The sequence below is a fragment of the Falco rusticolus genome, chromosome 1 (assembly GCF_015220075.1).
Source record: "Falco rusticolus isolate bFalRus1 chromosome 1, bFalRus1.pri, whole genome shotgun sequence".
NCBI lineage: Eukaryota > Metazoa > Chordata > Aves > Falconiformes > Falconidae > Falco > Falco rusticolus.
Genome location: NC_051187.1, coordinates 91656249 through 91683052, shown reverse-complemented (window position 1 = coordinate 91683052; position 26804 = coordinate 91656249). Strand labels below are relative to the sequence as shown.

The following is a 26804-nucleotide window of genomic DNA, read 5'->3' as shown; positions in this document are numbered from 1 at the left end:
TCGGGCAGGTGACACCGCACTAGGTTGCTCCGGCTCGGCGGGCGCGGGGCCGGCGGCAGCAGCGCGGCAGCCATGCATGTCAATGGCAAGGTGGCTCTGGTCACCGGCGGGGCGCAGGGCATCGGCCGGGCGTTCGTCCAGGCGCTGCTGGGTAAGGGCGCGAAGGTAAGGCCCGGCGAGCGCCCCCTCCCCTCCGCCTCCGCCCGCTGCCCTCCGGCCGGCAGCCCCGGGGCTCGGCTCGGCTCGGCTCGGCTCGGCGGGTCCCCCCCGCCCAGCCTCCCTCGCTCCCGCTCAGGTAGCCCTGCTGGACCGCAACGCCGAGGCCGGGCAGGAGAGCAAGGCGGCCCTGGACGAGCAGTTCGAAGCGCAGAGGACGGTGTTCATCCCGTGCGACGTTACGGACCAGGAGCAGCTGAGAGGTAAGGAGGAAACTGTCAGCGCTGCGCTCCGGCGAAACATGCAGCAACCTGAAGGAGCCCGGGCTGCTGCACCAGTAAGTGTGCCATTCAGGTTTCTGGAGGACAGCCTAATCCCAATCGCTCCTGACAGTGACTCAAAAAGGATTTGTTTCAGAACCTGCAGATGTGAAATATTACCATCAGCATGCGTGTGTTTCACCGTGTTACTTGGCACATCGTAAAGAAAAGCCAAAGAAATCATTTCCATTGAGTGCTGTGTGTGACATTTTTGCATGAAAGCCTCTGCAGAAGATAATTGTTATTTTATGAGTAATATATATATAAACTTTAAAGCAGAGACTAGCTTTTTATGAGGCTTCAGTACAGACTCCAAGCTGCATTCCCTCATCACAGGGGTAATAAATTCTGCTCTGGGTTGCAGTGCTCTTTCCGTACAGCACACTTACTGTGAACGTGTGCTGCTGTAGCTGAACGCACAACTGGCAAAAGCTGGTACATGGCTTTATCATGGTGTTAAACATGGGATGATAACATTTCACATACATTTTGCAGATACAGGGAGTGGCAAGGAGCTTCCCTTGTGTGATTTGCATTTGTGTCTTCACTTAGCGAACAAATTGTGCTCCCTAGTAAGTTCTTAAGAGTATTGTATAACGTTGATGTACCCTCCACAGTATTTCATAACAGGCACATCACTTCATCAAAGTTTCATTATTAAATGATACATTCATATGTACTGACTCAGATTCAGATTTTGACATCAGTTTTGTCAGTGCCTTTTTCCCAGATTCACTCGTGTCAAGCTAGATGTGAACGTTTTTAGTTCTGCTTTTATTCACTATGCTTCACTGGCTGCTTTCTCAACAGCGGGGATTGAGCATGTCCATTCCTCTTTCACAAAATATTGCAGCTAGTCCAGAATTCAGCAATATTGCTCACTGCTCCAAGCTAGCATGATCTAATTACAAAGCTTTATACCGTCTGTTTGTAAAATAGATGCTGGACTTCAAATTTGAGATATGCTGTCATCAGCAAACAAAGTTTATATCAGTCAGGCTGATTATTTTTTATTATTATTATTTGATTACGATTTTGATTCTTGACTTTTCCTTCAGGTGGGAGGAGTAACCTAGGAGGAAGAAAAAGCATCCTAGGGGTAGGAATAGCATGGGCTGCAGCATGGGTGTTACCCCAGTGTGTTTCTCTCCCTTGATTCCTCCTCTCTTTAGTGCCAGGCTAGTGCAGGACCAACAGGGTGTGCGCTGGGAACCACAGTGAGCGGGACGGGTCAGCGAGGGGGGTTTTGGAACCAAGTTAGTAGGAAAAAAGCAAACAGAGTAGGATCGGAATGGGCTCTCGCAAGGAGCGAGAGCAGGAACAGCCAGCTGCTGCTTCATACACATATCTGATACTGCATTATTCCTGCTGCAGGTTTTTTAGTGTAAATTTGCAATTATGTCTTACAATTCTTTGGGGCTTCTAGGGTATTTTTTAGTGGGTTTGTTTGTTGGTTGGTTTTGTGGGGTTTTTTTCCTGCTTTATTTTCCTATTTTTTCACTTGTAATTGCAAGCTACCACTTAAAAAACTTAGATTAATTTCACTCCTAGTGATTAAAGTTCTTGGTGGATGCATCAAGTTCTGTACTTGCTTTTTATGTTAAAGGTCATGTGTGTGTGTGAATAAAGTACCTTTTATTTTAACTTTAGCCCTTTTGGTATGAAACAAGTCATAGTACTAAGACTAGTATCTGTAGTTACATGAGGCTTATGGGTAGGAAGTCAGCTGCTTCCTCTACTCTCAAGTCTTGCCTGTGCTTTTTTCTCTGGTGGCTCTTTCATATAGTCCCCTACAGAACTCTTCTATCTTGTCCCACTTTTGAAAAATCACTATATATTTATTTACTTTTGCTTTCTGTGAATATTTAAGAAGCTTATATAAAACTGCTGTTTGTACTTACTTTCCACTTTTTTCTTCCTTCTCCTTTAAAATCGATCCTCTTCTTAATTTTTAATTTTTCTTCATCTAATATTTTGCATGATCATCTGCTTTTATTTTTTATAATTCTAGAAGCACTAACTAGTGTGCAATGCAAACAGAATTATTCTACCTTTGAAAAGAGAACAACAAGTGATGGGTGATGAATGATGATACAGTAATGGGTGGCTGGTAACTTTATTGAGAACTTATAATGAAATCCTTCTTTTTGGGGATATGTAATAGATGGGACTACTGTAGACAAGTAAACTTTTACCAGAAATATTCCAAGTTTGGTAATCATTCCTTATTTTAACATAGATATGCAAACAGCTGAAAAAGATTTGGCTTTTTTCTCAATATGCAAACTAGAAAACTACAATTAGTCAAGACTGTGTGATTTTAATAAGTATCAATTGGCAAAAGTACCATTATCCATGGTATTTTTTGAAGGCAAAAGATTCTGTTAAGAATGAGGTTGATGAAAGATGCTATTTAGAGAAAGCTGAAAATTTCCAGAATTTGGGAACTAATTGAGGACCCAATTTGTATTTATTTTATTCATTGAAACTAAGTTAGATAACCAGTTCTGCTCCTAATAAAGCCAGAGGTTTCCAATTGCCCTTGCTGATACAGGACTGGAAAGATGGGAATTGATTGAGGAGTTAAGATGAGACACCAGAGAATGCATTAGTAACAAACATAACAAAAGCCAAAAAGGCAGCCAGACAAAAATAGAGGCTTTAGTAATATTAAAATGGTCTAGTACAGAATAAGAATGTTAGAAAAATCTGTACATTAAAGGCAGATGGACAAATAAACAGCTGCCCAGCTCTTGTTTTGATGACAAGATGATGACTGTGATGGACCTCCAGCATTCAGGCAAAGAAAAGGCTGCAACAGTACTGACCATCTGGTGCAAGAGAAAAACTTTGTAAACCCTGCAACTGCTGCAAAAAAGACAAGTGTCTCAAAGCAGCTACTGTGCTACTGATTGACCCTAATAGCCAAAGACTAAAGATCAGAGAATTAAGATGGTCTTGGGATCACCTTTTAACTAAGTGGTTTCATTAAGGCCTGCCAAGCATAATTTCAGCATACCTGAAACAGTCTAGGTTTTTAATCAGTCACCAAATGCTATCTTTTTGTATCAGTATTGGAGTGGTAGTGTCTTGGTTTACATAATAATAAATATTTAGTGATGAGGAACAACATTTAGAGGGAAAAACAAACAAGTTATCTATATATGTCAGACAATGTCTGCAGTCATGGAAAAATCTTAGTCTGGAATGAACATCTGGAGGTCATCTCATCCAATTATCCTGTCAAAGCAGAGCCAGCCTAGATGAGTTTGCTCATCACTATGATATACATCATCATGTTTTTCCATACATGTTTTTTATCTTAGTTCAAACACTGTCACCTGGGAGAATACAATGTCACTGTGGAAGTTTCCCAGTCCTTTATTTTGAAATTATTTGGAAGACAGGTCACTGTTTTCACCAACAGAAGGAAGATTTGATTTTGAGAAACACATTATTAAAGTTACCTGACAAGTAGGATGTGTAACTACTTATTCATAAATCGATATATTTAAACAAGAATTATGATGAACTATTTGTAGTTGAAAGATTCATATTAGTTATATTACTAAGAATTGCATTCTTAGGTTAAATTCAGACTCAACCAAGAAAATTTTTACGAACACCTGATGCTTTTGTTTTTCATTTAAAATAGATGGCACCAAATCTTGAGTTCATTAACTATATCAAACTGTTACAAATCAAGCTATAAATGCTTAATTTATATAATCAGTGTGCCAAACTGATTGTATAAAGCCAAAATGTATGGGTGTTAGGAACTTTCTTTATCTCCTGTTACCAAGTCTTACAAAACTGAATGAAAAGGCAACTATGGTATCTTAAACCTTTCAGTTTTCCTGAGTATGTTTAATATTGGTGAGCAGTTAGATAAATAATTTAATTGAATGTTGTTCATTAGTGGTTAAGAAAACAGTGAAGAAATTTTGGTGGACTAACAAAGCATTAATTTGTATGCATGCATTATATTTTTATACCTTACTTTCTAGAAATACTAAGAAATTTCATCCTTGGATTTCACTATAGGTGCTTTCAAAAAAGTAATTGAACATTTTGGAAGGCTGGATATTGTGGTTAATAATGCTGGAGTGAACAATGAGAAGGACTGGGAAAGCACTATACAAATTAACTTGGTAAGCATTATCTCCTTTCACATGTTCATACTTCAGTATTTGATGCTGGAATACACTTAGCAGCCCCTGGCTTGTATGGAGCATGCCATATTACAGAACATTAATTATTTGATTGGCAAGCACAGCTATTGAAACAATAACCATGTAATTGCACATGTACTAACCAATAAAAGTGTGTGATGGGTCCTTTAAGTTGTCTACCCAAGATGTACAGCACTGTGTACAGGTACTCAGGCTAACACCAGACAACATTCTTTTTCTATAAAACTCAGTGAAATCCCAGGTGTAACATATTAGGAAAAATTTCTTCACCAAAAGTGTCGTCAAGGATTGGGACAGGCTGCCCAGGGAAGTGGTTGAGTGCTTTCTCAAGCAGTACTATCAGGGAACTTCCCTGGATATCCCTGTGAGGTGTTTAAAAGACCTGCAGATGTGGCACTTAGGGTCATGGTTTAGTGCTGGACTTGGCAGTGTCAGGTGTACGGTTGGATTCAATGATCTTAAAGGTCTTTTCCAACCTAAATAATTCTGTGGTTCTGTGATTCTGTTCTTTTTGTCTTATCACCAGTCACTAGGCTGAAGCAGACTGTACGTGGGTTTGAACCATCTCAAGTAGCAGAAAAACTGGAATTCAAGTCTTAGAAATCTATATGCTTAACTATCAAGCTACTGCCCCTAAAAATTAAAAAAGGGAAGTTTATATAGTGTATACATTATTGTACAGGTAAGTTCACCATAAATGTCCTAATGGCTTAATAGCTAAATGTTGAAAAATTTCATCAATACATGCTGGTGACTGGCATAAGAACATCTAAAATGGTCAAGCAGAGTAGAAGTAAAGCCATGTGGATTAAATCAAGGACCCTCTAAAGAGCCAAATATCCTAATTTATCTTTTAATTTAAATATTCTTCCCCTGTCTAACCCTGATTCAACTAACTAGCTTATTTCCATAGGGCATTTCTATCTAGTTATGGTAATTTCCATAAACCAAGATATAACATTTTGTACTTTTTACTTTTTAACCATGGAAGAATAACAGCTGCTGCATGTAATACATTATATTGATGGGTTCCATAAAATATTTTTTGCTTCTTGTACAGAAAGGAGCAAAATATATATGAAATACATGATTTTAAAATGTCTCTTTTGCCCCAACACTGGATATTTGAAGTATCCCTTGTATTGTCCTTAAGAACAGGAATAACTTCTATGGCCACACATTCTGATATACATTATGTGCATATTGTCTACTTTAGAAAAACGGACAAAAATCCTCTACATGCCAGTCTTCATCTTAGTGATATCACATATATTGATACAACAAATATTCCCTCCCCAGTTTAAAGTACAAAGTACAAAAGTAGAGCAGTTCAGAGCAAGATAAATCAGAACAAACACATATGGGGTGTGTTCTTTATGGCTAAAACAGTTCACAGAACCGGTTGGTCTCCAGGAATGTTTTTAAAGGAGTGTAAGGAAGTTCCCTGATAGTACTGCTTGAGAAAGCATGAAGAAGAGAAATGAAGAAGCAGGTTCAAAAAGTGAGACTTAATTTCAAAGGAGTAAGAGGGAAGAAAACACAATTTCTACTTTTATCCATTACAGTTTCCCGAGAGTGAGAAAAGATAGCTTGATAAAAATGGAGGGGAAAGAGTATCAACTACTAAAAAGATATTCCTGTTGCAGTGATTTTCACCGTTTTGCTATATTTTGTGCTAAACATCCACCTTTTCATTACTTCATATATATTTCTATTAACTTCTTTAGTGAAATATTCCAGCGATGCCATTCATTCCACACCTGAAAACTCCAAAGCTGATAGGGTTGACTTGATCAATGGCAGCTTCAACTACTCATATCCATACAAATATACACTCTTGTTATTATAGTACATAAAAAAAGATCTTGGCGACCATACAGGAATTCCATTTTAAATGGATATTACCAGCGCAGTTTCAACAGTCCATGACACACAGACCTCCATGCACAGAATAGCACAAGGACATATGACACACACATTCTTATGAAGAGTCCTACCTACAGTCCTCTAGCATGACAAGAACAGCGTTCCTTGCATTCAACATCATAAGAACTTCATAAGGAATCCAAAAATTTTATAGTCTAACTTTTTTCTCAAGCCCCTAAAGAAAGAAAAGTGCCCACATCTTTATGAGCCTTACACATATGTGTTAGTTAAACAGTTTGGTGTTCTAAGAAGCTTCCCTAATTTTATCTTGTGTTGATGATGTAGGCTTTCTGGAACCACTGTAATTATAGTGGCTGCTGTAATTACAGTATCTTTTCTGTTTACAGATGCACTTAGCACGTTTTATACTAAGACAATCCCAAAAATTATTTGCAGGTTCCTCTTATGCTTGTATCAGAGGTTTCTGCACACTGACATAGGTAGCAGTTAAATGCAGCAGTATGGGTATCACATATGCTTACATTTTAAATATTACCTGAATCAAAAGTACAGAAACACATTACATAACTTTTGACTATTGTTTTCTTATCTCAACAATTTAATTATTTTGTAGATATATTTAAATGGATTCCCCAAATGAAATTAGACTCGTGAAAGAATCTGACAGGAAAATCACGATTATCTTCTGTTTATGTGTTGATTTTGCATGTATTAACACATTATTCTGGCAAAACTTTAAATTGCAGGGCACAACTTGGGCATGCCGAAAAACCCCAGTCATATGGGATCCAATTATTTAGGCGTTGCCCAGAGAGAAGTAGAATTCAAATACACAGATAAAATTTGTTCAGGTGCATGACAATCTCATCCTTCATTGCCAGGCAAAACGTGGTAGGGCCCAACAATTCAAAGTTTTTACATTTTTCAAGGGTTTGCATAATTTAATTCCACAAATGACAAAGGTAACAAGTTTCTGTGAATTTAAAAAGAAAGTCCTTTTCTAAAAGCAAGTCTACCTAACTCAGGGTTTGTCCCTGCAAAATACTTAAATTGGTACTACAGAGAAGAGAATGCAACACCGTATATATACGGGTGGCTCTGTTCAATACAGCTTATGGTGAAGAAAAGGTTCCAGCAACTAGCAAACCTTGCAAAATCAATTCATTTGCTCATCAGTAAGGAACTATTCCTCAAAAGGCCAATTAATGTCTGAGCAGAAACCAGAAGGGTAACTAGGCAAACTTCAGAAGTGACTAATTTTATTTATTTGGGGGACAAAGACTTCATGATCATCACAAAGCTATTCCATCATGCAAGGCATAAAAGGGATCCCCTGGATGTTTGCTGCAACCTTCTTTGGGTCATACACCTTGCTCTCCTTTCCTAGTGTACCCAGAAAAATGACAAGGACTGAACTTCCAACCCTAAATAGTGTGAACAGTGTGCTGGATTCAGCAGCTGGGAATTACCATGAGGTCCCACAGTACAGACAGAGGCAAGCATCATTTCATAATGCTACCAACACAGAAACAAAACAAAACAAAGTGCTAACTGTAGAAGATAAAATGGCACAGGTAACTAGTTCACCAAGCTTGCATTCTAAGACAACCAGAAACACGGCAATTCTGTTGTTCAGTGGCCTAGTTGCTTATTCTTCAGCATAATTTGATGTCAGAAAGAGGACTAAGTGCCAAGGGAGAGATGTGGCCATCAAAAAGTGAGAAGTACCACTTACCTTGAAATCAGTGGCATGGGAGTCAATCCCCTAAGTGCATAAAGCAGCTTGTAAGTATAACTATTTTTGTTGTTCATATTACACTAGGAAGGACACAGACTTACCTCAATTGCACTGTAAGTCAATGAACTTCTTAGCTTACAGTTTTAATGTAAGTTTACAGTAACCAATATTGAAGTACAATGAAAAACAAATGTCTTTCAACTAACTACTTAAGCCCAGCTAGTCAAAATGTAATACTATTCCTCTGTCCTTCAGGAATTGGGGTGGGGGTGGGGGGGTGGGTTTATAAAGAAAGCCACATGGTAAAACACTAAAACAGTGTTTCGTTCCCATGTTGTATAAAAGCTACTGATTTCTAGTAAATAATCAAATCCTACTGCACATTCCTTTCTCCTTTCTGGTTCTCCCTCCCTAGGCTTCTTGTTTTCCACAGTTTGAGCTAGAAATTGAAATTCAAGAGCCTGCAATTTCATTTCATGTAGCAACTAACCTATACATAGGAATGCCAAGGGACTTGCATGCTTGCTATAACCTGTCTGCTTCCTAGAAAACCTACATTAAAGACAAACTCAGTCCCACCTTCCTGTCTAACAGCAAAATGCTAAACTTTTCCATGGATATCACTAACAGCACTTAGTTTCAGACTTTTCAAGTTTGTCTTACGCAGTTCATAAAGTACTTTGAAATGTTTCCTTATAGATAGCCATCAATTTACAACATCACAGTACGAAAGTCAAATGATCTTGGGTCAAATTCCAGCCTTGTGCTAACCTGCTTTATGAAACCACAAGTCAATGGCTCTTTCATTTGTTTTCTGTTCGGTATCCCTAGCACTGAACTGGATTAGCTCAGAAACTTACATAAAATATTAGGACTGATAACTGATTACCATTTTGTTCTCTCAAAGGAATTCATATTGCCTTATCACCTTAATAACTATAGTCATCTTCAGCACAGAAAGAATGCAGCTATAGTTTCTCAGCATAAAATATTAGCATGCATAACAAGACAGCAGAAGTATCAGACAAGATGTGGCAAGGTATATTAAATAGGTATAAGAAACAATGTCAGTTGGAAAACCTGCCTTGAAACACTAGGAAAAAAAGCACTGTGTACTAAATTACTTTCAAAACAATTGTCACTTGCAAAGGATGATGATTAACAATATTCTGGGCACCATCACTAAAGAACACACTTATATTTTGTAGATCAAGGTAAAATGAAACACAGAGTATGAAAATTGACTTACAGTTGGAATACAAGAACATTGTACAACACTTGGTAACATTGGTTCCTAACACCAGAAAAAATTAATTAGTTCTCTATTGAAGAATTGGAGTCTTACTAGAATCAGACTTTAAATACGTAATTTCTTTTAGAACAATACAATTAAAACTATCCAGCTGTGGGATACATAGAAATGATAAGAGTCGCAGATTTTTTTAAGGTTTGTTTCTGATTTTGATGTTTATACCTAAATTGCCATTTAACCATTTGTTAAATAAGTTACTGATTACTGGTATGATACTTCCAACAGCAATGGCAAACGATTTGAATATTTGCACCATTATTTTGCAAAGTTTACCATGCTGTCAGATACTAAGTTTTGGATTTATTATTGTATTTATTACTTGGTGCTTCAGAATGTCTGATCTCCTCTAATGTAAATCATTTATGGAAGCTGATACTAGGAGATATTCCTACACTCACTGTTATAACTTCATTAGAAAGAATCCTAAATTTTCTACGGACAATTGAATAGTAAAATTGCCTCTCCTGGGAGCACGTTCAGACTTGCAGTGCACCTTGATGATCCATATTCATTATGTGCTATAGTAAAACAATGTATTTTGTTAAGAAAACAAACAGCAGTATCACTAAGATCACAGGTTTTTCAACAGTGAGTAGGACAACCATTTAGATTATTTTCTGATTTTAATGACACTAGTTTACAGTAGCCAGGAGCAAAGAAACCTAGTTGAGAATCAGCTGTCCCAATTTTCCCTTTACCTGCATTTAATTGCAAATTTGACTACTTTCCTACTCTTTGTTCTTGACATGTTTATGGACAACATCCATGCAGCTAAATGCAGTTCTAAACAAAGGAATTGTAAAAAATTCAAGTCTAAAATGCAACACGCTTCCTTGTACAAAGTTAAGTATCCCAGCATATTTTCATCTTAAAACAAGTCAGACAACTTTTTTTAATTACGTAATCTTAAATTTAACTTTCCCAGAATTTCTGTTTGCAACAAACTATGAATTATTGTTGGCTATGAGTATGGGATTAAATTATTATTCTTAAAAGTATACATGGAGAACTACACAATCTGAAGACACCTTTAGTTTCTTTCCATTTATTGAAAGACAAATTACAGACATTTGTCATCATATCCCAAAATGAGGAAACTGGGCTGCACAGAACACACCATTCTTTGCCTGTCTTACTTCCTATTGTCTGTTTCATGGTATAGTGAAGTAACAGCTGACAACCTTTCTTCTAGAATTCAGACTCAGTATTCTGATGTCAATCAATAAGAATCCAAAGTCACATTTCGTATGAAAAGATGTCTGAGGCTGCAATTTAGGCACTTGCAAAGATGGATTTCTTAACAAAACTGAAAACTAATACGCTATTGTTCTTTGGAAAACAATAGTCTAAAGACTATTGTTCTTTGGTACACCTCTTTCCCATCTGAGGGTTTGGCACCCAGATATGACAGCCACACTTTATCATCTCAGGTGGATCAACAGGCTCGACCAGAAGGCATCACTAAGGCTTCTAAGCACACATTGTATGACTTCTGTACTACAGTGAATTCAGCCACAGCTGTTCTTCCCTGGATAACTATGGAGAGGACTCTCTCTCCTGGAGAGGGGAATTCTGGCAAGACAGTGGGAGATCTCTCACAGCACGCTTTTCATCTGAATTGCTATCTGCTGAGTGTGCAGACAGCTGGGCTCTTCCCACACTGTATATTTGGTTCAGAGTTTATCTCCAGAATAATTCTTCATGTTATCAGCCCAAACATCAGAAACAGCCACGTCACTGCAGATCAGCCACAAGATAAGGTTTTTTCAAGGGTAACAGCAGGTGTAAGGGCAATATCCAAATGAAAGTCTGCATTTGTTCTGAAGACAACCTCTCACAATACCTACGTAAAGGAGAAAGAAGGCTTCCCCAGACACCTGAAAAAATGCTAAGTTAATGGATTTAGAGAGAAAAAAGAACAGTACAGAGATTTTGATATAAGAGTCAAGCTACCCACTTTTTTTCTTGTCTTATAATTGTGGTTTGGCCAGGGACTCATCTAGCTCTATTATCTCTTTGAATTAGAAGGCTGGAGGAATAGAAAAATCTTCAAGGAGCCCCAAGCTACTTCCTTCTCTAGCTGATTTATTCCCTCTAATCACCTTAAGCGGAATTCTCTTTTTCTGTTCAGCAGGCTGAACCACTGCTCCAGGGTGTGATAGGACCTGCACCTGCTCTCCATAGACATCATTAACCCCTGCCTTTCTAAAATGTCTTGTGTACAGCCTATCATGTGTACATGTTAAAAACCGCCACCCGCCTTAAGTCCAAGTCTAATTTCAGTTGGGCTGCCAATGAGTTTATGTTCAGAATAAGTCTGCCTCACAGCAACAGTGCCCGGCATTAATGATCTTGTTTTTCAATACATTCTTTAAACTTACATGTGACAATCAACATTAACCAGCACTAGACTGCATGTATAAGGGCTCTGCTACTTTCCAGGACATGCAAGAGAAATCAGATTTAGCATGGCATTTGTCAAGCCATTGAAGACAGTTCTTTGGAAAGTTTCTTTTAAAACATTTCATGAGTAACTTTCTTTTGGATATTAATCAAAACATTATTAAAAACCATGTTGCCTGAAACAAAACTTTCCAGGAGAGAAACAAAAAAAGCTTTTTATGGGAGTTGTTGGGGATTTTTTTAAGTAAAAAAAAAAAATATTGTTTGAGAATTTTGAATTATTCATATTTTGTGATTTTTTACACTATTCCAGGAAATAGCTATACTGAAAATATATTAATAGTGAAAATATCATATAAAATGCTGCAACTATAGAAAATTTAAAAAGCTGATTCATTATCAAAATTCCAAAGCAAACTTGGCAACGAGGTCTCAAGTTGTTTTATCTCTGGCAATGGGCAGCTTAATTTGATGTTACTTGGAAAATGAACAAGCGACATTAATAAAGCAGGACATCCAGTCTTCCAAATCCGACTCCTATTAAAACCAACAAACATGAAGGACAACTGAAATTGAATTAGAAGATTTACTTTATGTGTTTTAACATGTATGTCTAAAAATATAAGCTACAAAAATAAAATGTAATACCCATCTTAAAATTATTTCCAATTTTACTTTGAGATTTTTAAATAATAGTACACAAATATTTAACATTCTGATTTTAAAATATCTTTTTTTTTTCCAATACAACTAGCCACTAGCCATTAGGTTTTAGGCATATACAGATTTTTCACTGTGCTTTTTTATTCCTTTAGGAAATTTTTGTCTCCACGGTTTACAGTTCTGTAGAGTTCCCTGGTGAAAAATAAAAAAAAATAATTATGCACAGATGTGGAAATACTTTTAGGGCCACTTCATCTTTTGAACATCTTCATTTATTTGGGACAAATAAATAGCACTAACGAGTAATAAATTATAAATGGAATTCTCGTTTAAAAGTGGAAATAATATTTCCTTAAGAATAAAAAGTGACTCAATGCATTTGTTCATTTTAAGTAAAAATTGTAAACCAAATGTGAACTGATTGCAGGGAGATCTAAAAATAAATAAATAGATCTGTAAATAATTATGACATTCACCACTAATGCAGTAACATTACAACATTTCACTGAAGCTAGTATCTTCCACAAGCAGCATCATCTGCTGCCTTTCTAGTATAACTTGTTAAAATCTCAGGGAAAGGGACTGACTTACTCTCTGGGAGAGACTCTCTCAATTCGTTCAGGAGGCTGAGAACCCCAGGCTTGGTGTATCTTTAGGCATCTCAGTTTAAATGTCTAAGGGTTGGTGAGAGGAATCCCAGCAGAATTTCTGAATGCAGTAGGGTTCAAACATATATTTTAAGGAATCATGGTTACACAGTTCTCAGTAAATTTCTTCCTCAAAGTTTTCTTTAAAAAAAAAAACCCTAAAACAATACTTTTAAAAATCATGTTGCAGCTAATATTATCCTAACAACATTGTACATCTCTTAGAATGCTTTTTTACCTTATCTGTATTTGTCTGTTTGGGCTAACTTTCATTTGAAAGGAATGGTAAAACTCCAGTAACTTCACTCAGAAAAGAATACAAATTTTTAATATCCTGGGTCCAGAAATATATCACATAACTTAATCCTAAAAAGCGTAAATTTATCATGCCTTGAGCCAAACAGAGTTAGAAGTGTGTTATCTTCAGATTAAGTGTAGACTTCTATAATGCCGAGCAGTGCATCTAAACAAAAATGCTGGGATGTGGATCAGTTTATCCACCAATTTTATCCTTAGATAAAGTATGTGTTTCATCTGTAAATTATTTAGTTATTCTTTATTTCATTTTCTTTACAGCTTTTATTTCACATTGTAACTTTTTAGTACGACTATTGATTCTTAGTAAGAAAAATAATTAAGCTGCTATTATTTCTGTCCACTGTAATTGTGCTTCTGAAGTTAGAGTTGCATTACTGTGGAATGTATTCTGTGTTTATAATCTTCAAAGTATAAATAAGATCACTGGTAAAGCAATGCAGGTTCTAGGCACCACAATTAAAGCAAGTTTCAGTTTTTAGAAGCTCAAATATTGATAAATTTTAATATTGATATTTTGAATATAATTATCCCTTTCCCCCCCCCATATCAGACATCTGTGATTAGAGGAACATACCTCGGCCTAGAATACATGAGAAAAGGAAATGGAGGCAATGGAGGAGTAATCATTAATATCTCATCCTTAGCAGGTCAGAATATTTTCTGTATAAACACTTTCTACTCACTGGTTTGTTTCTGAAATAAATAAATCTTACTGATCCATCATACTTTTTCTTCTTTCTTATGGCTCTTCTCTGTTTATTCCAATTTTGATCTGCTTTTCATCATAGCAACAGAAGTAATATCAAAGGACCTCAACTTTCAATTGCTTTTATAAACCCAGTTCTATGAAAAATTCAGTAATTTTCTTAATATGTAAGTCTCATTTAATAATATTAAGTATAATGTAAACAGTTTATTTCAGGTTTCAATACTGTCATAGATTGAGGAAAACCTAACTAGCCTGAATTCATCATGCTTATTCAACACTTCAATATCACTGCTGAATTAAAAGATAATGTACACCACACTGTGTGTAAAAAGCAAAGTGTAACATATATAGACGTAATCTGACTTCTGGGTTACTGTAAATTTAATTATTTTTTATATTATAAAGTATTTACTGGGTGTCGAATATGGAAAATCAGATATCTTTTTCACAGAGAGTGACGAAACAGTAACAGGTCCTTCATTCAACTCCATAGTAGCACAGCTGTAGGAATATTTAAGATCAGACTGCATCTATATCTATTTTATTAAAAAAGATTGTCACACACCAATTCTATGTTCCAAGCCCCCTCAGATGTGATCTACCTCTACTTGAGAAGCCATAAAATTAACACTCATATTTCACTGAGCTTAAGCAAGCACATTCTTTGCTCACTACTTATCTATGCTATAACTGTATTTCAATTTCTTGGCATAAAAATAGAATTATACAGCTTCTAAGTCAGTCAGGGCTATTGCTGCTCAGTTGTGAGGCAAAATTCTGTACCCTTTCCTGTAGGTACGCTAAATGTTGCAGTAGCTGGGCTCACAGCAAAAAAGCACAACTGCAGAGGAAATGGTAAATGGAGAACGATGTCACCTGGCACCCTTCCTCAAAAATTGTGTGGGGAAATAATTGCATTCCCTCATGCTTGTTCGAAGAGTTTGTTCTCTCTTGCTACTGTCATACTGTCTGGGAAAAAGAATACATAGGCTAGCTTACACTTGGATTGTCAGTGCTTTCTTTGGTATCCATGCAGAATACCAAATGATAGCAATTTTACTCCAGTGTACTCCTATGTGTTTTAACAATGAAAAGCCAGTAAGACAGCAGCGGCCGTAGCTCCTGACCGTGGATAGGTATGCATGTTCTGAGTATTATTAAATTCTCTTCTAAACCTTTGCTTTTGTGCTGAGAAGTCCAGCTCACCCCGTTAACATAACGCATGTGGATCTTGAGGGTCTGACTTAATACATGCACCTATCTCATATGGGTGAGGGGTTCTTTATTAAAAGTCTCCATGTTCCTTTAAGTCAGCACTTGCAATACTGCCTAACACATTGCCTACTGCCACCAGTAAGTTTAGCTCCGTTGGCTCAAATAGACATTGTATGGGGACCAAATTAACCCAGAGGAAACTGCTATTGCAGTACGAGAGTTCATCAACACAAGTAAAAGATTAAACATTTTCACAGAAGTGCTGATGCCCATGCAGTGCCTTAAAGGCGGGCAGAGGTAGCAAGTAGTTTGATTCCTTTTCTAACTAGTCCCAAAGGAACACAAAATTTTGATTTTAAGACCTAACAGCTTGGCTCTTCTTGGTTTGTTAAGAGCTTGTAAGTGCCATTTTAATTATTTGATTAAAATTTGCATATATTTACTTACTTTTTAACATTAATATTGTGCCATAATGATCACGGGTCAAAACAAAAGTGTTCTTTGCTTTGTTTGTTTTTACAGGGCTTGTATTTAGTACTAGTTTCCAAGGTCATAAGGAACAACACATTATAAAAACTGACATACACTAATTTTTATTGTTTATTTATTTACTACTATTTGTGCTTTGTGACTCTAATTATCCTTTCCAGTCTGAAGGTCTAAGTCCTGCAGTTTATTCCATATATAAAAGACAAACTGCCATTGGCTTGCTTAAAATTCCATTTGAGTGTTTTCTTTTCTCAGATAGCTTCTGTTGATCATTAAACTTTTGAGTGGTTTTGATCCCCTCGTCCAAGTTCTCCACAATATTTTATCAGATACACTCTCCAGATTGCAAATATTCTTGTGTCTTGCTGAGTAGCAAGAGTTATATTTAGTGCTTATGTAATATTTAATACTATTTGCTTTACACGTTAATTAGCTTCCAGTTCACCATGGGACTTTTGCCAATGATTTGAACTAGGGACAGAATCAAGCCTTACTGTTTTGTATTTCCAAACACCTATGGAACTACTTCAATGATTCGTATGAAGTAGAAGCTTAAAGTGTTCAATCAGCTGGATAAAAGCCAGAGCGTCCACCCTGTCTTTCCCATATTGAATCTTCCTTTCTTTAGTGTCCCCACAAGACAGGACTAAGTAAGAAAGGGAGAGAAGTATGTAAGCACATGCAGCAAGCACCAAAATCCCAACCCATTTAAAGCTGTAAAACATTCTTAATTTTATGGGATTTGTGCATTCATATCAAAAGGATGTAATGCTGCTGAACAACTGAGATAATGGGAAATGTGGTTTACTGCCAACTTCGTCCCATAAAACATAATGCCAATGACTGCAGGTTTCTGCATTGTAATAAAGTTCATTTTAAAATAAAAAAATAAAATGTTCTAAAATTTCTTCTGTAGGAAGCTATGCATGTTAATTTTAATTTTAATTTTAACAGAACAGCTACAAGCACAGAAAAAGCATACAGAAACTCATGACATCATTTACATGATTAAATTTAGCATTCTCTCTTACCTTTTGGTGCCTGGTACCTGTACATTTTTAGTAAATAAAGGGGGAAGTCATGTATGTATGCACTTTTGTTTTGATAGCTTTCATACTTTCAAGAAGGTATTCTGTAAAATTGAATTTGTATCTGTCTGGATTCTGGCAGATAAAAAAATTAGTTATTCATAAAGAACTTAAAAAATGGTAAAATGTTTAGCATAAGATCATGCTAGATTTTTTTGAGAGGTTGTTCAATGTGTAGTGTATCTGGATACCTTTCCAAATAGCCATATTGACAGTTTGATTGCATTCAACTTCAAGCACTGAGGCTCTACAAGCAGCCAGTTTGTCCTCATATAGAAAGAAACCTTTAGCCAAAAGAAATACTTAAAGTAACCCTTCACAGCAAACAGATTTCTTTAGGACCTGATCCTATATATATTACAAGAACAAAGCTGAGCATATGGTTAACATCATTGAGTAATGGCAAGACTCTTTTTTTGATAGAGTGGAACAAAGGTGTGACAGGCTGTACAACTGGTGCTTTCAGTTCTGCGTCATGAAAATGCTTCTGGTCCCTCTCCTTTGTAAAAAGGAGGATGCTGAGCAGAATCCATAAGGATGAGGTTAGAAAATTTAGAAACTTCCCTTGGGACTTCGGTTCACTGTTAAAAACTTTCCTAGAAATGACACAGCTTAGATTTTTTTCTAGGATTTCTGTGTTTTCCTTGTTTTGACACAGATCACGTCAGTATAACGGACATAACAAATGTGACTGTGTAATTCTCCCTGTTCTTAAGAACAGGGTATTATATAACCCCTTTAATAAATTCTCTCATCACTCTGTAGGACCACCATGCCCCTAGCTCCTTTCCCTAGTTACATATCAGCTTCTTCAAAAGAAGCTTTGGCCTTCAAAAGAACGTTGTAAGCACATTCCATACGCTTTATCCAGACTTGCCTAAGGGCGACAAAGGAGATTTCTGTAATGTGGTTTGGAAAGACATTTCATTTCAGTAAATACAGCTAAATCTTGCAATGTTATTTATTTATAAGCATTCTGTGTTTTGCAATAGGCATTGCTAAGTATATTTTATAAAACAAACCTAATACAGAAAGGAAAACAAATTACTTTGGCAATATTTTCCAGCATAGAGAAGTACACTTTTGGTTCGCTTTTAAATACGTTCCATCCGCTTGCCAAAACTTACCTTTCAATGTTTCCACGTATCTGTTCCATAAACAAGGAAAATTTTAGAATTTTAGAATGCCACACAATACCGTGATTATCACATTAGAAAAAATGTGAATATTTTAATGGAATATTTAAATGTTTTAACAGTGAATATATTTGTCTACAGCATAACTGGGAATAGAGCTTGATCACTGCATAATCACAGCATAGCAGTAGTGCTTTCTGATGAACCCAAAGCTTCTGTGAGATCAACAGCTCTGGTAGAAACCAGACTGTGGTTCTTTATTCTGTGCCACGCTCATCCAAACATGAAGTACACGCTTGTAACAATTAATGAAACTTAAAGATATCATCAAACAGAAATTATATTTGCCTCTAGCCGCCTAACAGTGCACCCATGGAACAAACAGTGGGCAGAAAGGTCATCTAAAAGCTAGTAAATCTTGTTCAGAGAAAGAGACTCGTTCAAATCTCTGAGGGCAACATGTTCAGTGGTAAAGCACACCTGGGGAAAAATTACTTAATTCTATATTCATCAAAGCTCTTCAGGGGACTGAAGGGAAATACTGGTTTCAGCAATGCTTACTGATACAATTCAAGCTTATTTAAACTACCCTCTACCTCCAATACTAATTTCTCAAGATGTGGATACTGAAGCTATTGACCATGACAAATAACCCATTGTAGTGAGAAGCCTGACACTATGTTTCAAATGGTAGAGTGGTCTTGACACTGTAACAACAATGGGACTTGAGCATAACCAAGGGCAAGACCTGTCTCTTTCAGCCTGCCAGGAACTGAGAAAAATAAAAAAAGAATAATTAACACTGGCACACAGGATTACTACTTGTCTGCTTAAATTGGTTTTGGTAAACCAAAGAGCACCTTCAGTCATCATGAAAACATTTGCATTCAAAACCTAATTCTCAGTGAACATTGTTTGAGGGGAGAAGGAAGTTCCCCATCTTCTCCCTTGTAACAATTCAGTGATGCAGCAACATTCAGAGAGAGGAACATCTAGGCATAGTTGCCTCCCTTTGCTAAGAGAAACATAAAACCACAGGTACCACTTTCCGGCAATACACTGCCCCATCACCATCCATTAGAACATCCTCCCCTTCCTCCCCCTGTTATTTTGTGCACAATGTTCTCCAGTCTGTCACTTCCATTCCATTTTGCATAAGACAATTAAATATTCATGGTAGCAGCAAACAGAATCCAGATTTTTCTAACAAATGAATGCCCTAATATGCTATGAATTCATCTTTGCTCACTGGTTGAATAAATGCTCAAGCAGAGCAAGCTCAATGTCACACATTGTTTCATCCCAAGACACTTGCTAGCAGTGTCCCTAGGGCACACTGTTAGCAGATCGAGGTTCAGCTCTTACCAGGGCAGGGAAGTGGCTCAGAGCTGGAAATCCGACACCATAGTTCCAAGTACTGAACTCAGGAACAAAAATGAGACAGGACTGTCATAGTTTTGGTGAGTGATGCTAGGAGTTGTTTTCATTGTCACTGCTTTGGCTGAAAGTGAGGCAATTGCTTTCTTACTGGTTCTCCACTTTAGCAAAAATAATAATTTCAGTTAGAAAATAACTGGGTTTAATACTTCGATTAAAAAAAAATAAAATTGTTCCCCCCTTCCTGCCTAGTTATTCCTCCTGTCTTTTGACATTTAAGTCTTTGAATCTTATTCCACTTTATCATTGTGAGCTGTGCCCTTCCTTCGTTTATTTCTTGACTTTGTTTCTCTTCCCTCTCAAGTAACAAGTCATTTGTCTTACTGTGTTTAAAAAAAAAAAAAGAAAAGAAAAGAAAAAAGACCTTTAAATTACTCCTCTGTATTTCCTAGTAGATTTCATCTTTTGTATGTCTGTTAGCTGCAGCCTCATTGGAACGTTTTTTTCTCTTTAAAACATGTAAAACTACTCAGGAGTTGTTTTTTTTTTTAAAAAAAAGGATCACTTCTAACATGCTAATATTCCAATGTTGCCAATTATTTGAAGAATGGTGATGATCATCAAAAGTCACCAAACAGGAATATTAACCCTTCATTGTGACCACAACCCGCAGGAGACAACATAAAAGCCATTTTTCATAGTGAGCTTCACAATCAGAAGCATAACACATTAATCCAAGCTAAGATAAATACAAATTTAAGAGAACCACCACTAGGTTAAGTTCCTAATTTCCCACCACTGGATAGTGCTAATAACAGTGTTGCTTCCACTGGATCACCAATGTAGCTTGTATACCAAGATAAAACCTTGAAGCTGTCAGGATTGTAATTAGAGCTTTGGACCATCATAGAAAGTGTTTTCCTTCAGACAAAATGCATTCCAGAGCAAAGAGCCCATGCAAGTCTCTGGCATACATAATTTTTTCTGGCAAATCCCTACTTAAAGCTATCTCCACTGAGATAAGTCACACCCCTTCTTGATTATATCACTTAAAGAGATGAAATATGAAGAATGAAAAACATACTTGAGATATTAATTGGGATGACTTCCATTAGAATCAAACATCAACACACCAAAATCAGTATCCAGTTTTACAATACCACATTCAGGAACATTGGCAAATTTTATCCTCTAACTTCAGGACAAGCTGTGGTTTGCTATTCACAAAACCCTACCTTTCAGGTGGACTACAGCACCTATTGTGGTCCAGTTCAGCTGTCATTGTGTAGTGGAAATTGTTGGCATAATGGGCAGAAATGTATATACACTCATGGTCTCTCATGTCTCCTTGGCCAGCTTGTTGACATCAAACTCAGCCTTATTAGAACTGAGTTCTTAATTTTCCTCCAAAACCTGTTCTATTCTTTCTGTACTATAAATGATGATTTTATGCTCTCCTTCTCCCACCATAAAGGTTCAGCAGTCATTTTTTATTTTGCTTCTCAATTTCCTTACAGAAGATGGCAATGATATTACCCAGGATTGTTCTTTTTCCTGTTCCCTTCTAAAAATCTTCATCCTGGCTTTTCATTCCAGAACCCACTGTAGGAGGTACCATATCATTCAATCCTTTTCAGCCAATCTAATTCAGTCTAGAAAACACTTCAAAAAGCTTTCCTATCCACATCTCTGCTTTCATTTCTTTCTGCTCATTACCTGAGATCTTCTTATCGTTCCACTCCCAGTGTTTACTCACTTATCTCTACACTCTCTCTGCACTGAGATCTTACATTCACTTTTTAGTGCTTTTTCCATTTACTTATTGCAAAATGGCTGCCTTAATTCACTTAAATCTCTTTAAAAAACCTATCACCTATGAAATATTATCAGAGTAATATTCTAAAATAAATTTTACAATGCCTCAGATGGTGGATCAAGTCTGAATTACTTTGCTTCTTTGAGCAAAATGCACTATACAGAAGAGTATGCATACATTTGTTACATACGTTGTCAAACAAACAGGCAGGAAGAACATTGCGCGGGCAGATGTATTGGCTCACTGTGCTTCACTCAGCTGCGCAGCACGCTCGTTCCTACCTTTTGCATTAGGGCTATGGGAAAAGTTTTATCTGAGGCTGTTTTGTCACTATTCCACAGAAGCAACATAAGCAAGGGATTTAAGTAGACATTATGTTTTGATATATTACAAAGATAATAAATCAGTTACAGTAGTCAAAATGGATTTTACTATTTCCCTTACTTTTGCCCACACTTCCTCCCTAAAACCACTGTAAATGATTGCAGGTGGCTGGTTTACATACCAACAGCTGGAGTGTCAGCAATCAGAGTTTATCTAAAATACTTTACATAGTTTATATACTTTAACTACTTTACAGATTCATAGAAGGCTCAAAAGTCTCATCCTTGAGTGTTTTCTTCCAGATCCTGTCCTTCATTTTAAGTCATACTACACAGATACAACCTTTCCTCTTCAAAGTTACACTTTTTATTACTCTTCTTTTGCCTCCTCATGTTTTTATCCATCTCAATTTTTTTTCCCAGCCTATCTCAGATTACAAAATACAATTTGAAAATTTTTACTAATCTATACTGTTACAGCTCTATAAATCGATCACTTTTTACATTACAGACTTATATGTGTGTTTAAAGTAATCATAAATAGGAGTACCCAACATCCTTATTCAGCTACCTTTTTATTTTAAAGGACTCATGCCTGCTGCATTCCAACCTGTGTACTGTGCTACAAAGCATGGTGTAATTGGATTCACACGATCAATAGCAGTAAGTATGTGTTTTTGAAAATAGTTTCAGCAGCAACTTGGGAACATCCTAAGTTTCTCATGTTCCCTCTCTCTTATCACACAACTGGAACTAATTTTCTTAAAGAAAACAAAGTGTCTGAAGCAGTGGAAATTAAAGGGAATCCAAAGATGGAATAAGTAAGGCATGTGTGTGTTTATGACTGCTGTAAGGTTTTGGGAGCATGGAAGAATGATGTTGCAAAGTAATTTAAGGACAGTCAGAGGAGCCCAAAAGTTTTATCCAAGCATTAAAAATATTTTTCATAACTTTATCCCAGTCATCTAACATTTTGCCTTCCTTATTCATAACTCAGGTTGATGACTTTTATCATAAACAGGCACTAAAGTGTACAAAAAGTGATGAGCACAAAAATGTTTACCATTATTTGTTCTCACCAAGTCTTAATATGCTGAAAATATAAAATGACACATTGAGGATGGGACATGTTAGACGTCATATGACCACATAATAAGTCTTAGCCCCTGACTACGTAACTTTCTAGTTAAATTGAACAAGCAGTATGATAAAATAACTTGGAGGGAGCAAATATTATTACTTTCATAGGCTAAGCTTAAAGATAGACTACTCATATAAGATTTCCAATCTAATTTCCAGAATAAAGCACGAGAAATGATAATGTGGATAGTTTATCCATATTTTATGCCCCCAACCCCCACTCAAATAACTTCTCTTTTAGATTAACCTAAACAGATTAGTATAGATAAGTGTTGCATATAATATTAGCCACAGCATAAACCTGACACCTGCTTTTCCATTTTCTTTTTCTCATGATAACATAACCATCATCATGTAAGTTCAAAAATAAAGGGTCTGTTAGAAAATGGGAAGAAATGCTGTCTCTATGGAACATGAGAATACCAAGGAGAAAAAGAATAATAAACACAACGAATCACTCTGTGTACCAGAAAAGGCAGTACAGCCTAACATTGGGCCGGTATGATACAAAACATCTAGGACTGCCATTTCTTTTCTCCTCCAGACCAAAAGAGCAGGCTACCATATCATGAAGATGACACGTGATTTAAATAATACCAGAAAGGATTCCTGCTAAATGTTAAAATAAATAGAACTCATTGTTGAACAGTTATGGTTATTCTTGGATGTATCCCCTGTAGTTTCTAAGTTCTGTGCTATCGCTAAGTTCATCCAGCCTTCAACATACGCCTGGATGCTCATCAGACTCCTTTGCTGCACACATGCATCAGTAGCACCACAAGTGAAGAGTCCTACCATTCCCAGCACAATTTGTGCTGCCCGTTTTCATCATGCTCCTGAACTGCTTCCTGAAAAAACTCCTGACTGTTTCCTGGAGTTCACAGGGGCTTTCCTGTGAAGATGCTCAGTGGCAGACTCATACCTTGGCAGGGACAATAGAGCAGCTGGAATGGAGTAGCATTACAGTTCTAGGGGTAGAGATCAAATCGTGTTTCTGTTGACGTGAGGGAGCTAAATACAATCCTCAAGTTAAATCTCCATTTGATTTCACATAGTTTTCTTTTAATAAGAAAGTTCGTATAAAATTGGAAGCATATATTTGGGAGATATTTTTTCATTTGGTTTTGCTTATGAAAGTTGCATCATCACCCTCAAATACTGTTAATGTACAGGCCAATAGCACTAATAAGAAAAATTTGGGGAAAAAACAGCTGCATGGAAAGAAGAGCGTTGATTTCTTGTAGAATTGTTCTCCCTGCAATGTTTCTTTTCTAGTAGTCTAGTACAATTACTAGAGAAAATGTGCTTCAAACCTAGTTGTTGAAACAAAACGATCAGTAGTAATAAAATTTGCTTGCTAGGTAAGGTTTAAGAGTACTCAGTGGCAAATCTCATTCTTTGAAAAATTACTTACACAATACACTTCTATAATGCTGATGACAAATGCCTAACTTTTTCTCTTTTCTAGTTAGCTGCTAATATGGAAAACTACGGTGTGAGACTCAACACAATTTGTCCAGGATTTGTGAACACACCAATTCTTCAGTCAATAGATAAAGAAGAGAATATGGGTCAATATTATTCATATAAGGATGAGATCAAACATATGATGCAGTTCTACGGCGTGATGGAGTAAGTCAAGTCAGATACAGAGGGTTTTCGCCATCTGTTAGTGAAGAACAAGCACGAACAACAGCACTTTCAGAAGAGTTACAATAAAAGGGAAATGCTGCCTCAGATAAAAGCCTATCAAATATGTCATCCTGCATACAAGGAACAAATGGCAGATATCTAAGGCTATTTTAAGACTATCACCTATATAGCAATATTTCCCTTTATGCATTCCTATTTCCCAAAGTGAAAATCAAATTCCCAAGTTAAAGGTGATGGGGTGTAGTTTTTAATAGCCCTTGGCATTCTTCCATAAATTTGTTTGATCAGGGTTATTGTGAAATACAGGGTATATAATTTGTACTGAACTTCCACAAAATTTGCAAGCGAACCAAGGTAAAAATCAGACCAAGAACTAACAAAACTGGTCTAAGCTCACAAGAGACCAGTAGCACCAATGATGGATCAGATCATTTACCTAGCCCATCACGGTATGGCCAACAAAGGCCAAAAGCAGACAGCTAGGAAAGAGTGTGAGAACAAGATAAGCATAAAGTGATATTTTCTTAACACTTTCTTGGCCTCTAACAATTAGCTGATTGGGTACTTCTCCACAAAGGAAATTGTATGACTGTGTTGTTTCACTTTTTCATATGTAAAATATATTGTACCTATTGACCACAGTAAACTGCATGTGACAAAATTCTCCTTAAGCTAATTGGTATGTCAGTCCTGCTACAGAAACAGGATAAATCAACAGCAAAGTGCTGCAGAGGATTGTGTAAGGATTCCTTCTGTCCATTGCCATGAGAGAGAAGAAAAAAAAAAAAAAAAAAAAAAGGAAGCCCAGTGGCAGCTGGATGTCCACTGGGATTTAGCAGCAACTACAGCAAACAAACGATTTGCAAAGTTGCTGCTTTATGTTGTATGCCCTGATTGACGAGACTGGATTTCTCTCCTGAAGCACTCATACCACCTCTGCTTTTCTTGAAAATTAATTTGTTCAAATATCAGTTTGTTTCATTTTCAGGTACATAGATTTACATTGAGTTTCTTTACTTCTGTTTTCCACATGTTCTATTACACCATGATTCTGAAATAAAAACTTTTTTTTTTTCAGCCCATCGATAATTGCTGAGGGACTGATAACTATAATTGAAGATGATACTCTAAACGGAGAAGTTATGAAGATTACAGCATCCCAAGGGATTCATTTTCAACAATACAGCCAAACACCTTTTACATCATCAAAGAGATAAATAACTGGTTTATGCTAATTATTTTTTGCTTTTCTTAAATGTATAAAAAAAATTAAAGAATTATTTTTGGAAAAAAGGGTTCATATTGTATCTAGAGCAGTGGCAGTGTTCAAACATTTGCATCCTAATAACAAAGAGATGGACAAGAAAATCTGGTGTGGTAAAATGTTACCATCCTGGTTTGATTCTATTAGTACTAATAATAGTATTTATTCAGATAATTATTCAGTAGAATAAATACACTGCTCTGAAGATTTTTGATTATGTAGTAATAGGGGCCAGGGTTTTTTTTTTCCTTCTGGTACTTCTGATCTACATACTCCAAGCCTATTTTGGTGGACTTCATATAATTCTTTTCACTGTCGTAAGCGTCTACTTACCTACATCTTGAATTCTTCAGTACAAAAATTCAGTTCAGGAATCTAGAACACAAATACCCCTATAAGGAGTTAAGAATTTACTTTTTCTTAGGAAACATAACATAGAACAAGAGGCAAAATTCTCTTTCCTCACTTGTATATGCAATTGGATATGTTGCATATCACACAAGTACAGTTTTTTTTTATCTGCTTGGATTTTAGCTATTTATAAATTAGTTCAGAAATATTTTTGTTTTCTTTTATGGATATATATATATATGAATTTTTGCTCTCTGTATATACAAGGATGAATACTTTGGCATTGGTTGAAATGTCTATTTACTTATCGAATCTCATTTTCTAATCATTTAAATCTAATTTCTTGCCTTGGCTGATTGAAACCTCAATTAAATCCTGAATAATCTGATTTTTTTGTGTTTTATACATGTCCATTTTGGTATCACAATATATAACCTTAGATGGAGCATGTCATATAGCAGCAATGAAAATAAAAAATTAGCTTCCTACCTCCTGAGTGCCACCAGACCTCCTGAATCCAGGTCAATCCCCAGCTATATTTATGAAACAAACCTTGGTAGTCCATGGGTTACATGCCTGATAAAAATAAATTTTTACATGGCAATT

The 26804-nt window shown here is 36.5% G+C and overlaps 1 protein-coding gene across 2 annotated transcripts; it reads left to right on the top strand.

Moving 5' to 3' along the window:
• On the top strand, positions 1-26586 carry HPGD (15-hydroxyprostaglandin dehydrogenase). Of its 2 annotated transcripts, XM_037389892.1 has the most exons (7): positions 1-165; positions 296-419; positions 4521-4627; positions 14188-14284; positions 22377-22453; positions 24399-24562; positions 25662-26586. In XM_037389892.1, the coding sequence occupies exons 1-7, from the start codon at positions 73-75 to the stop codon at positions 25798-25800; spliced, it is 801 nt and encodes a 266-aa protein (XP_037245789.1). In that variant the 5' UTR covers positions 1-72; the 3' UTR covers positions 25801-26586. The 2 variants fall into 2 exon arrangements, with proteins under 2 accessions (XP_037245789.1, XP_037245798.1); XM_037389901.1 differs by lacking the exons at positions 22377-22453; positions 25662-26586 and having other exon boundaries at positions 24399-24515.
• The last annotated feature ends 218 nt before the right edge of the window (positions 26587-26804 follow it).

Excerpts from the sequence above, each read along its gene's own strand:
- HPGD (XM_037389892.1), top strand. The coding sequence starts at position 73 with ATGCATGTCAATGGCAAGGTGGCTCTGGTCACCGGCGGGGCGCAGGGC. Across the intron at positions 166-295 it reads TGCTGGGTAAGGGCGCGAAG|GTAGCCCTGCTGGACCGCAA; the intron begins GTAAGGCCCGGC and ends GCTCCCGCTCAG. Across the intron at positions 14,285-22,376 it reads TAATATCTCATCCTTAGCAG|GACTCATGCCTGCTGCATTC; the intron begins GTCAGAATATTT and ends TTTATTTTAAAG.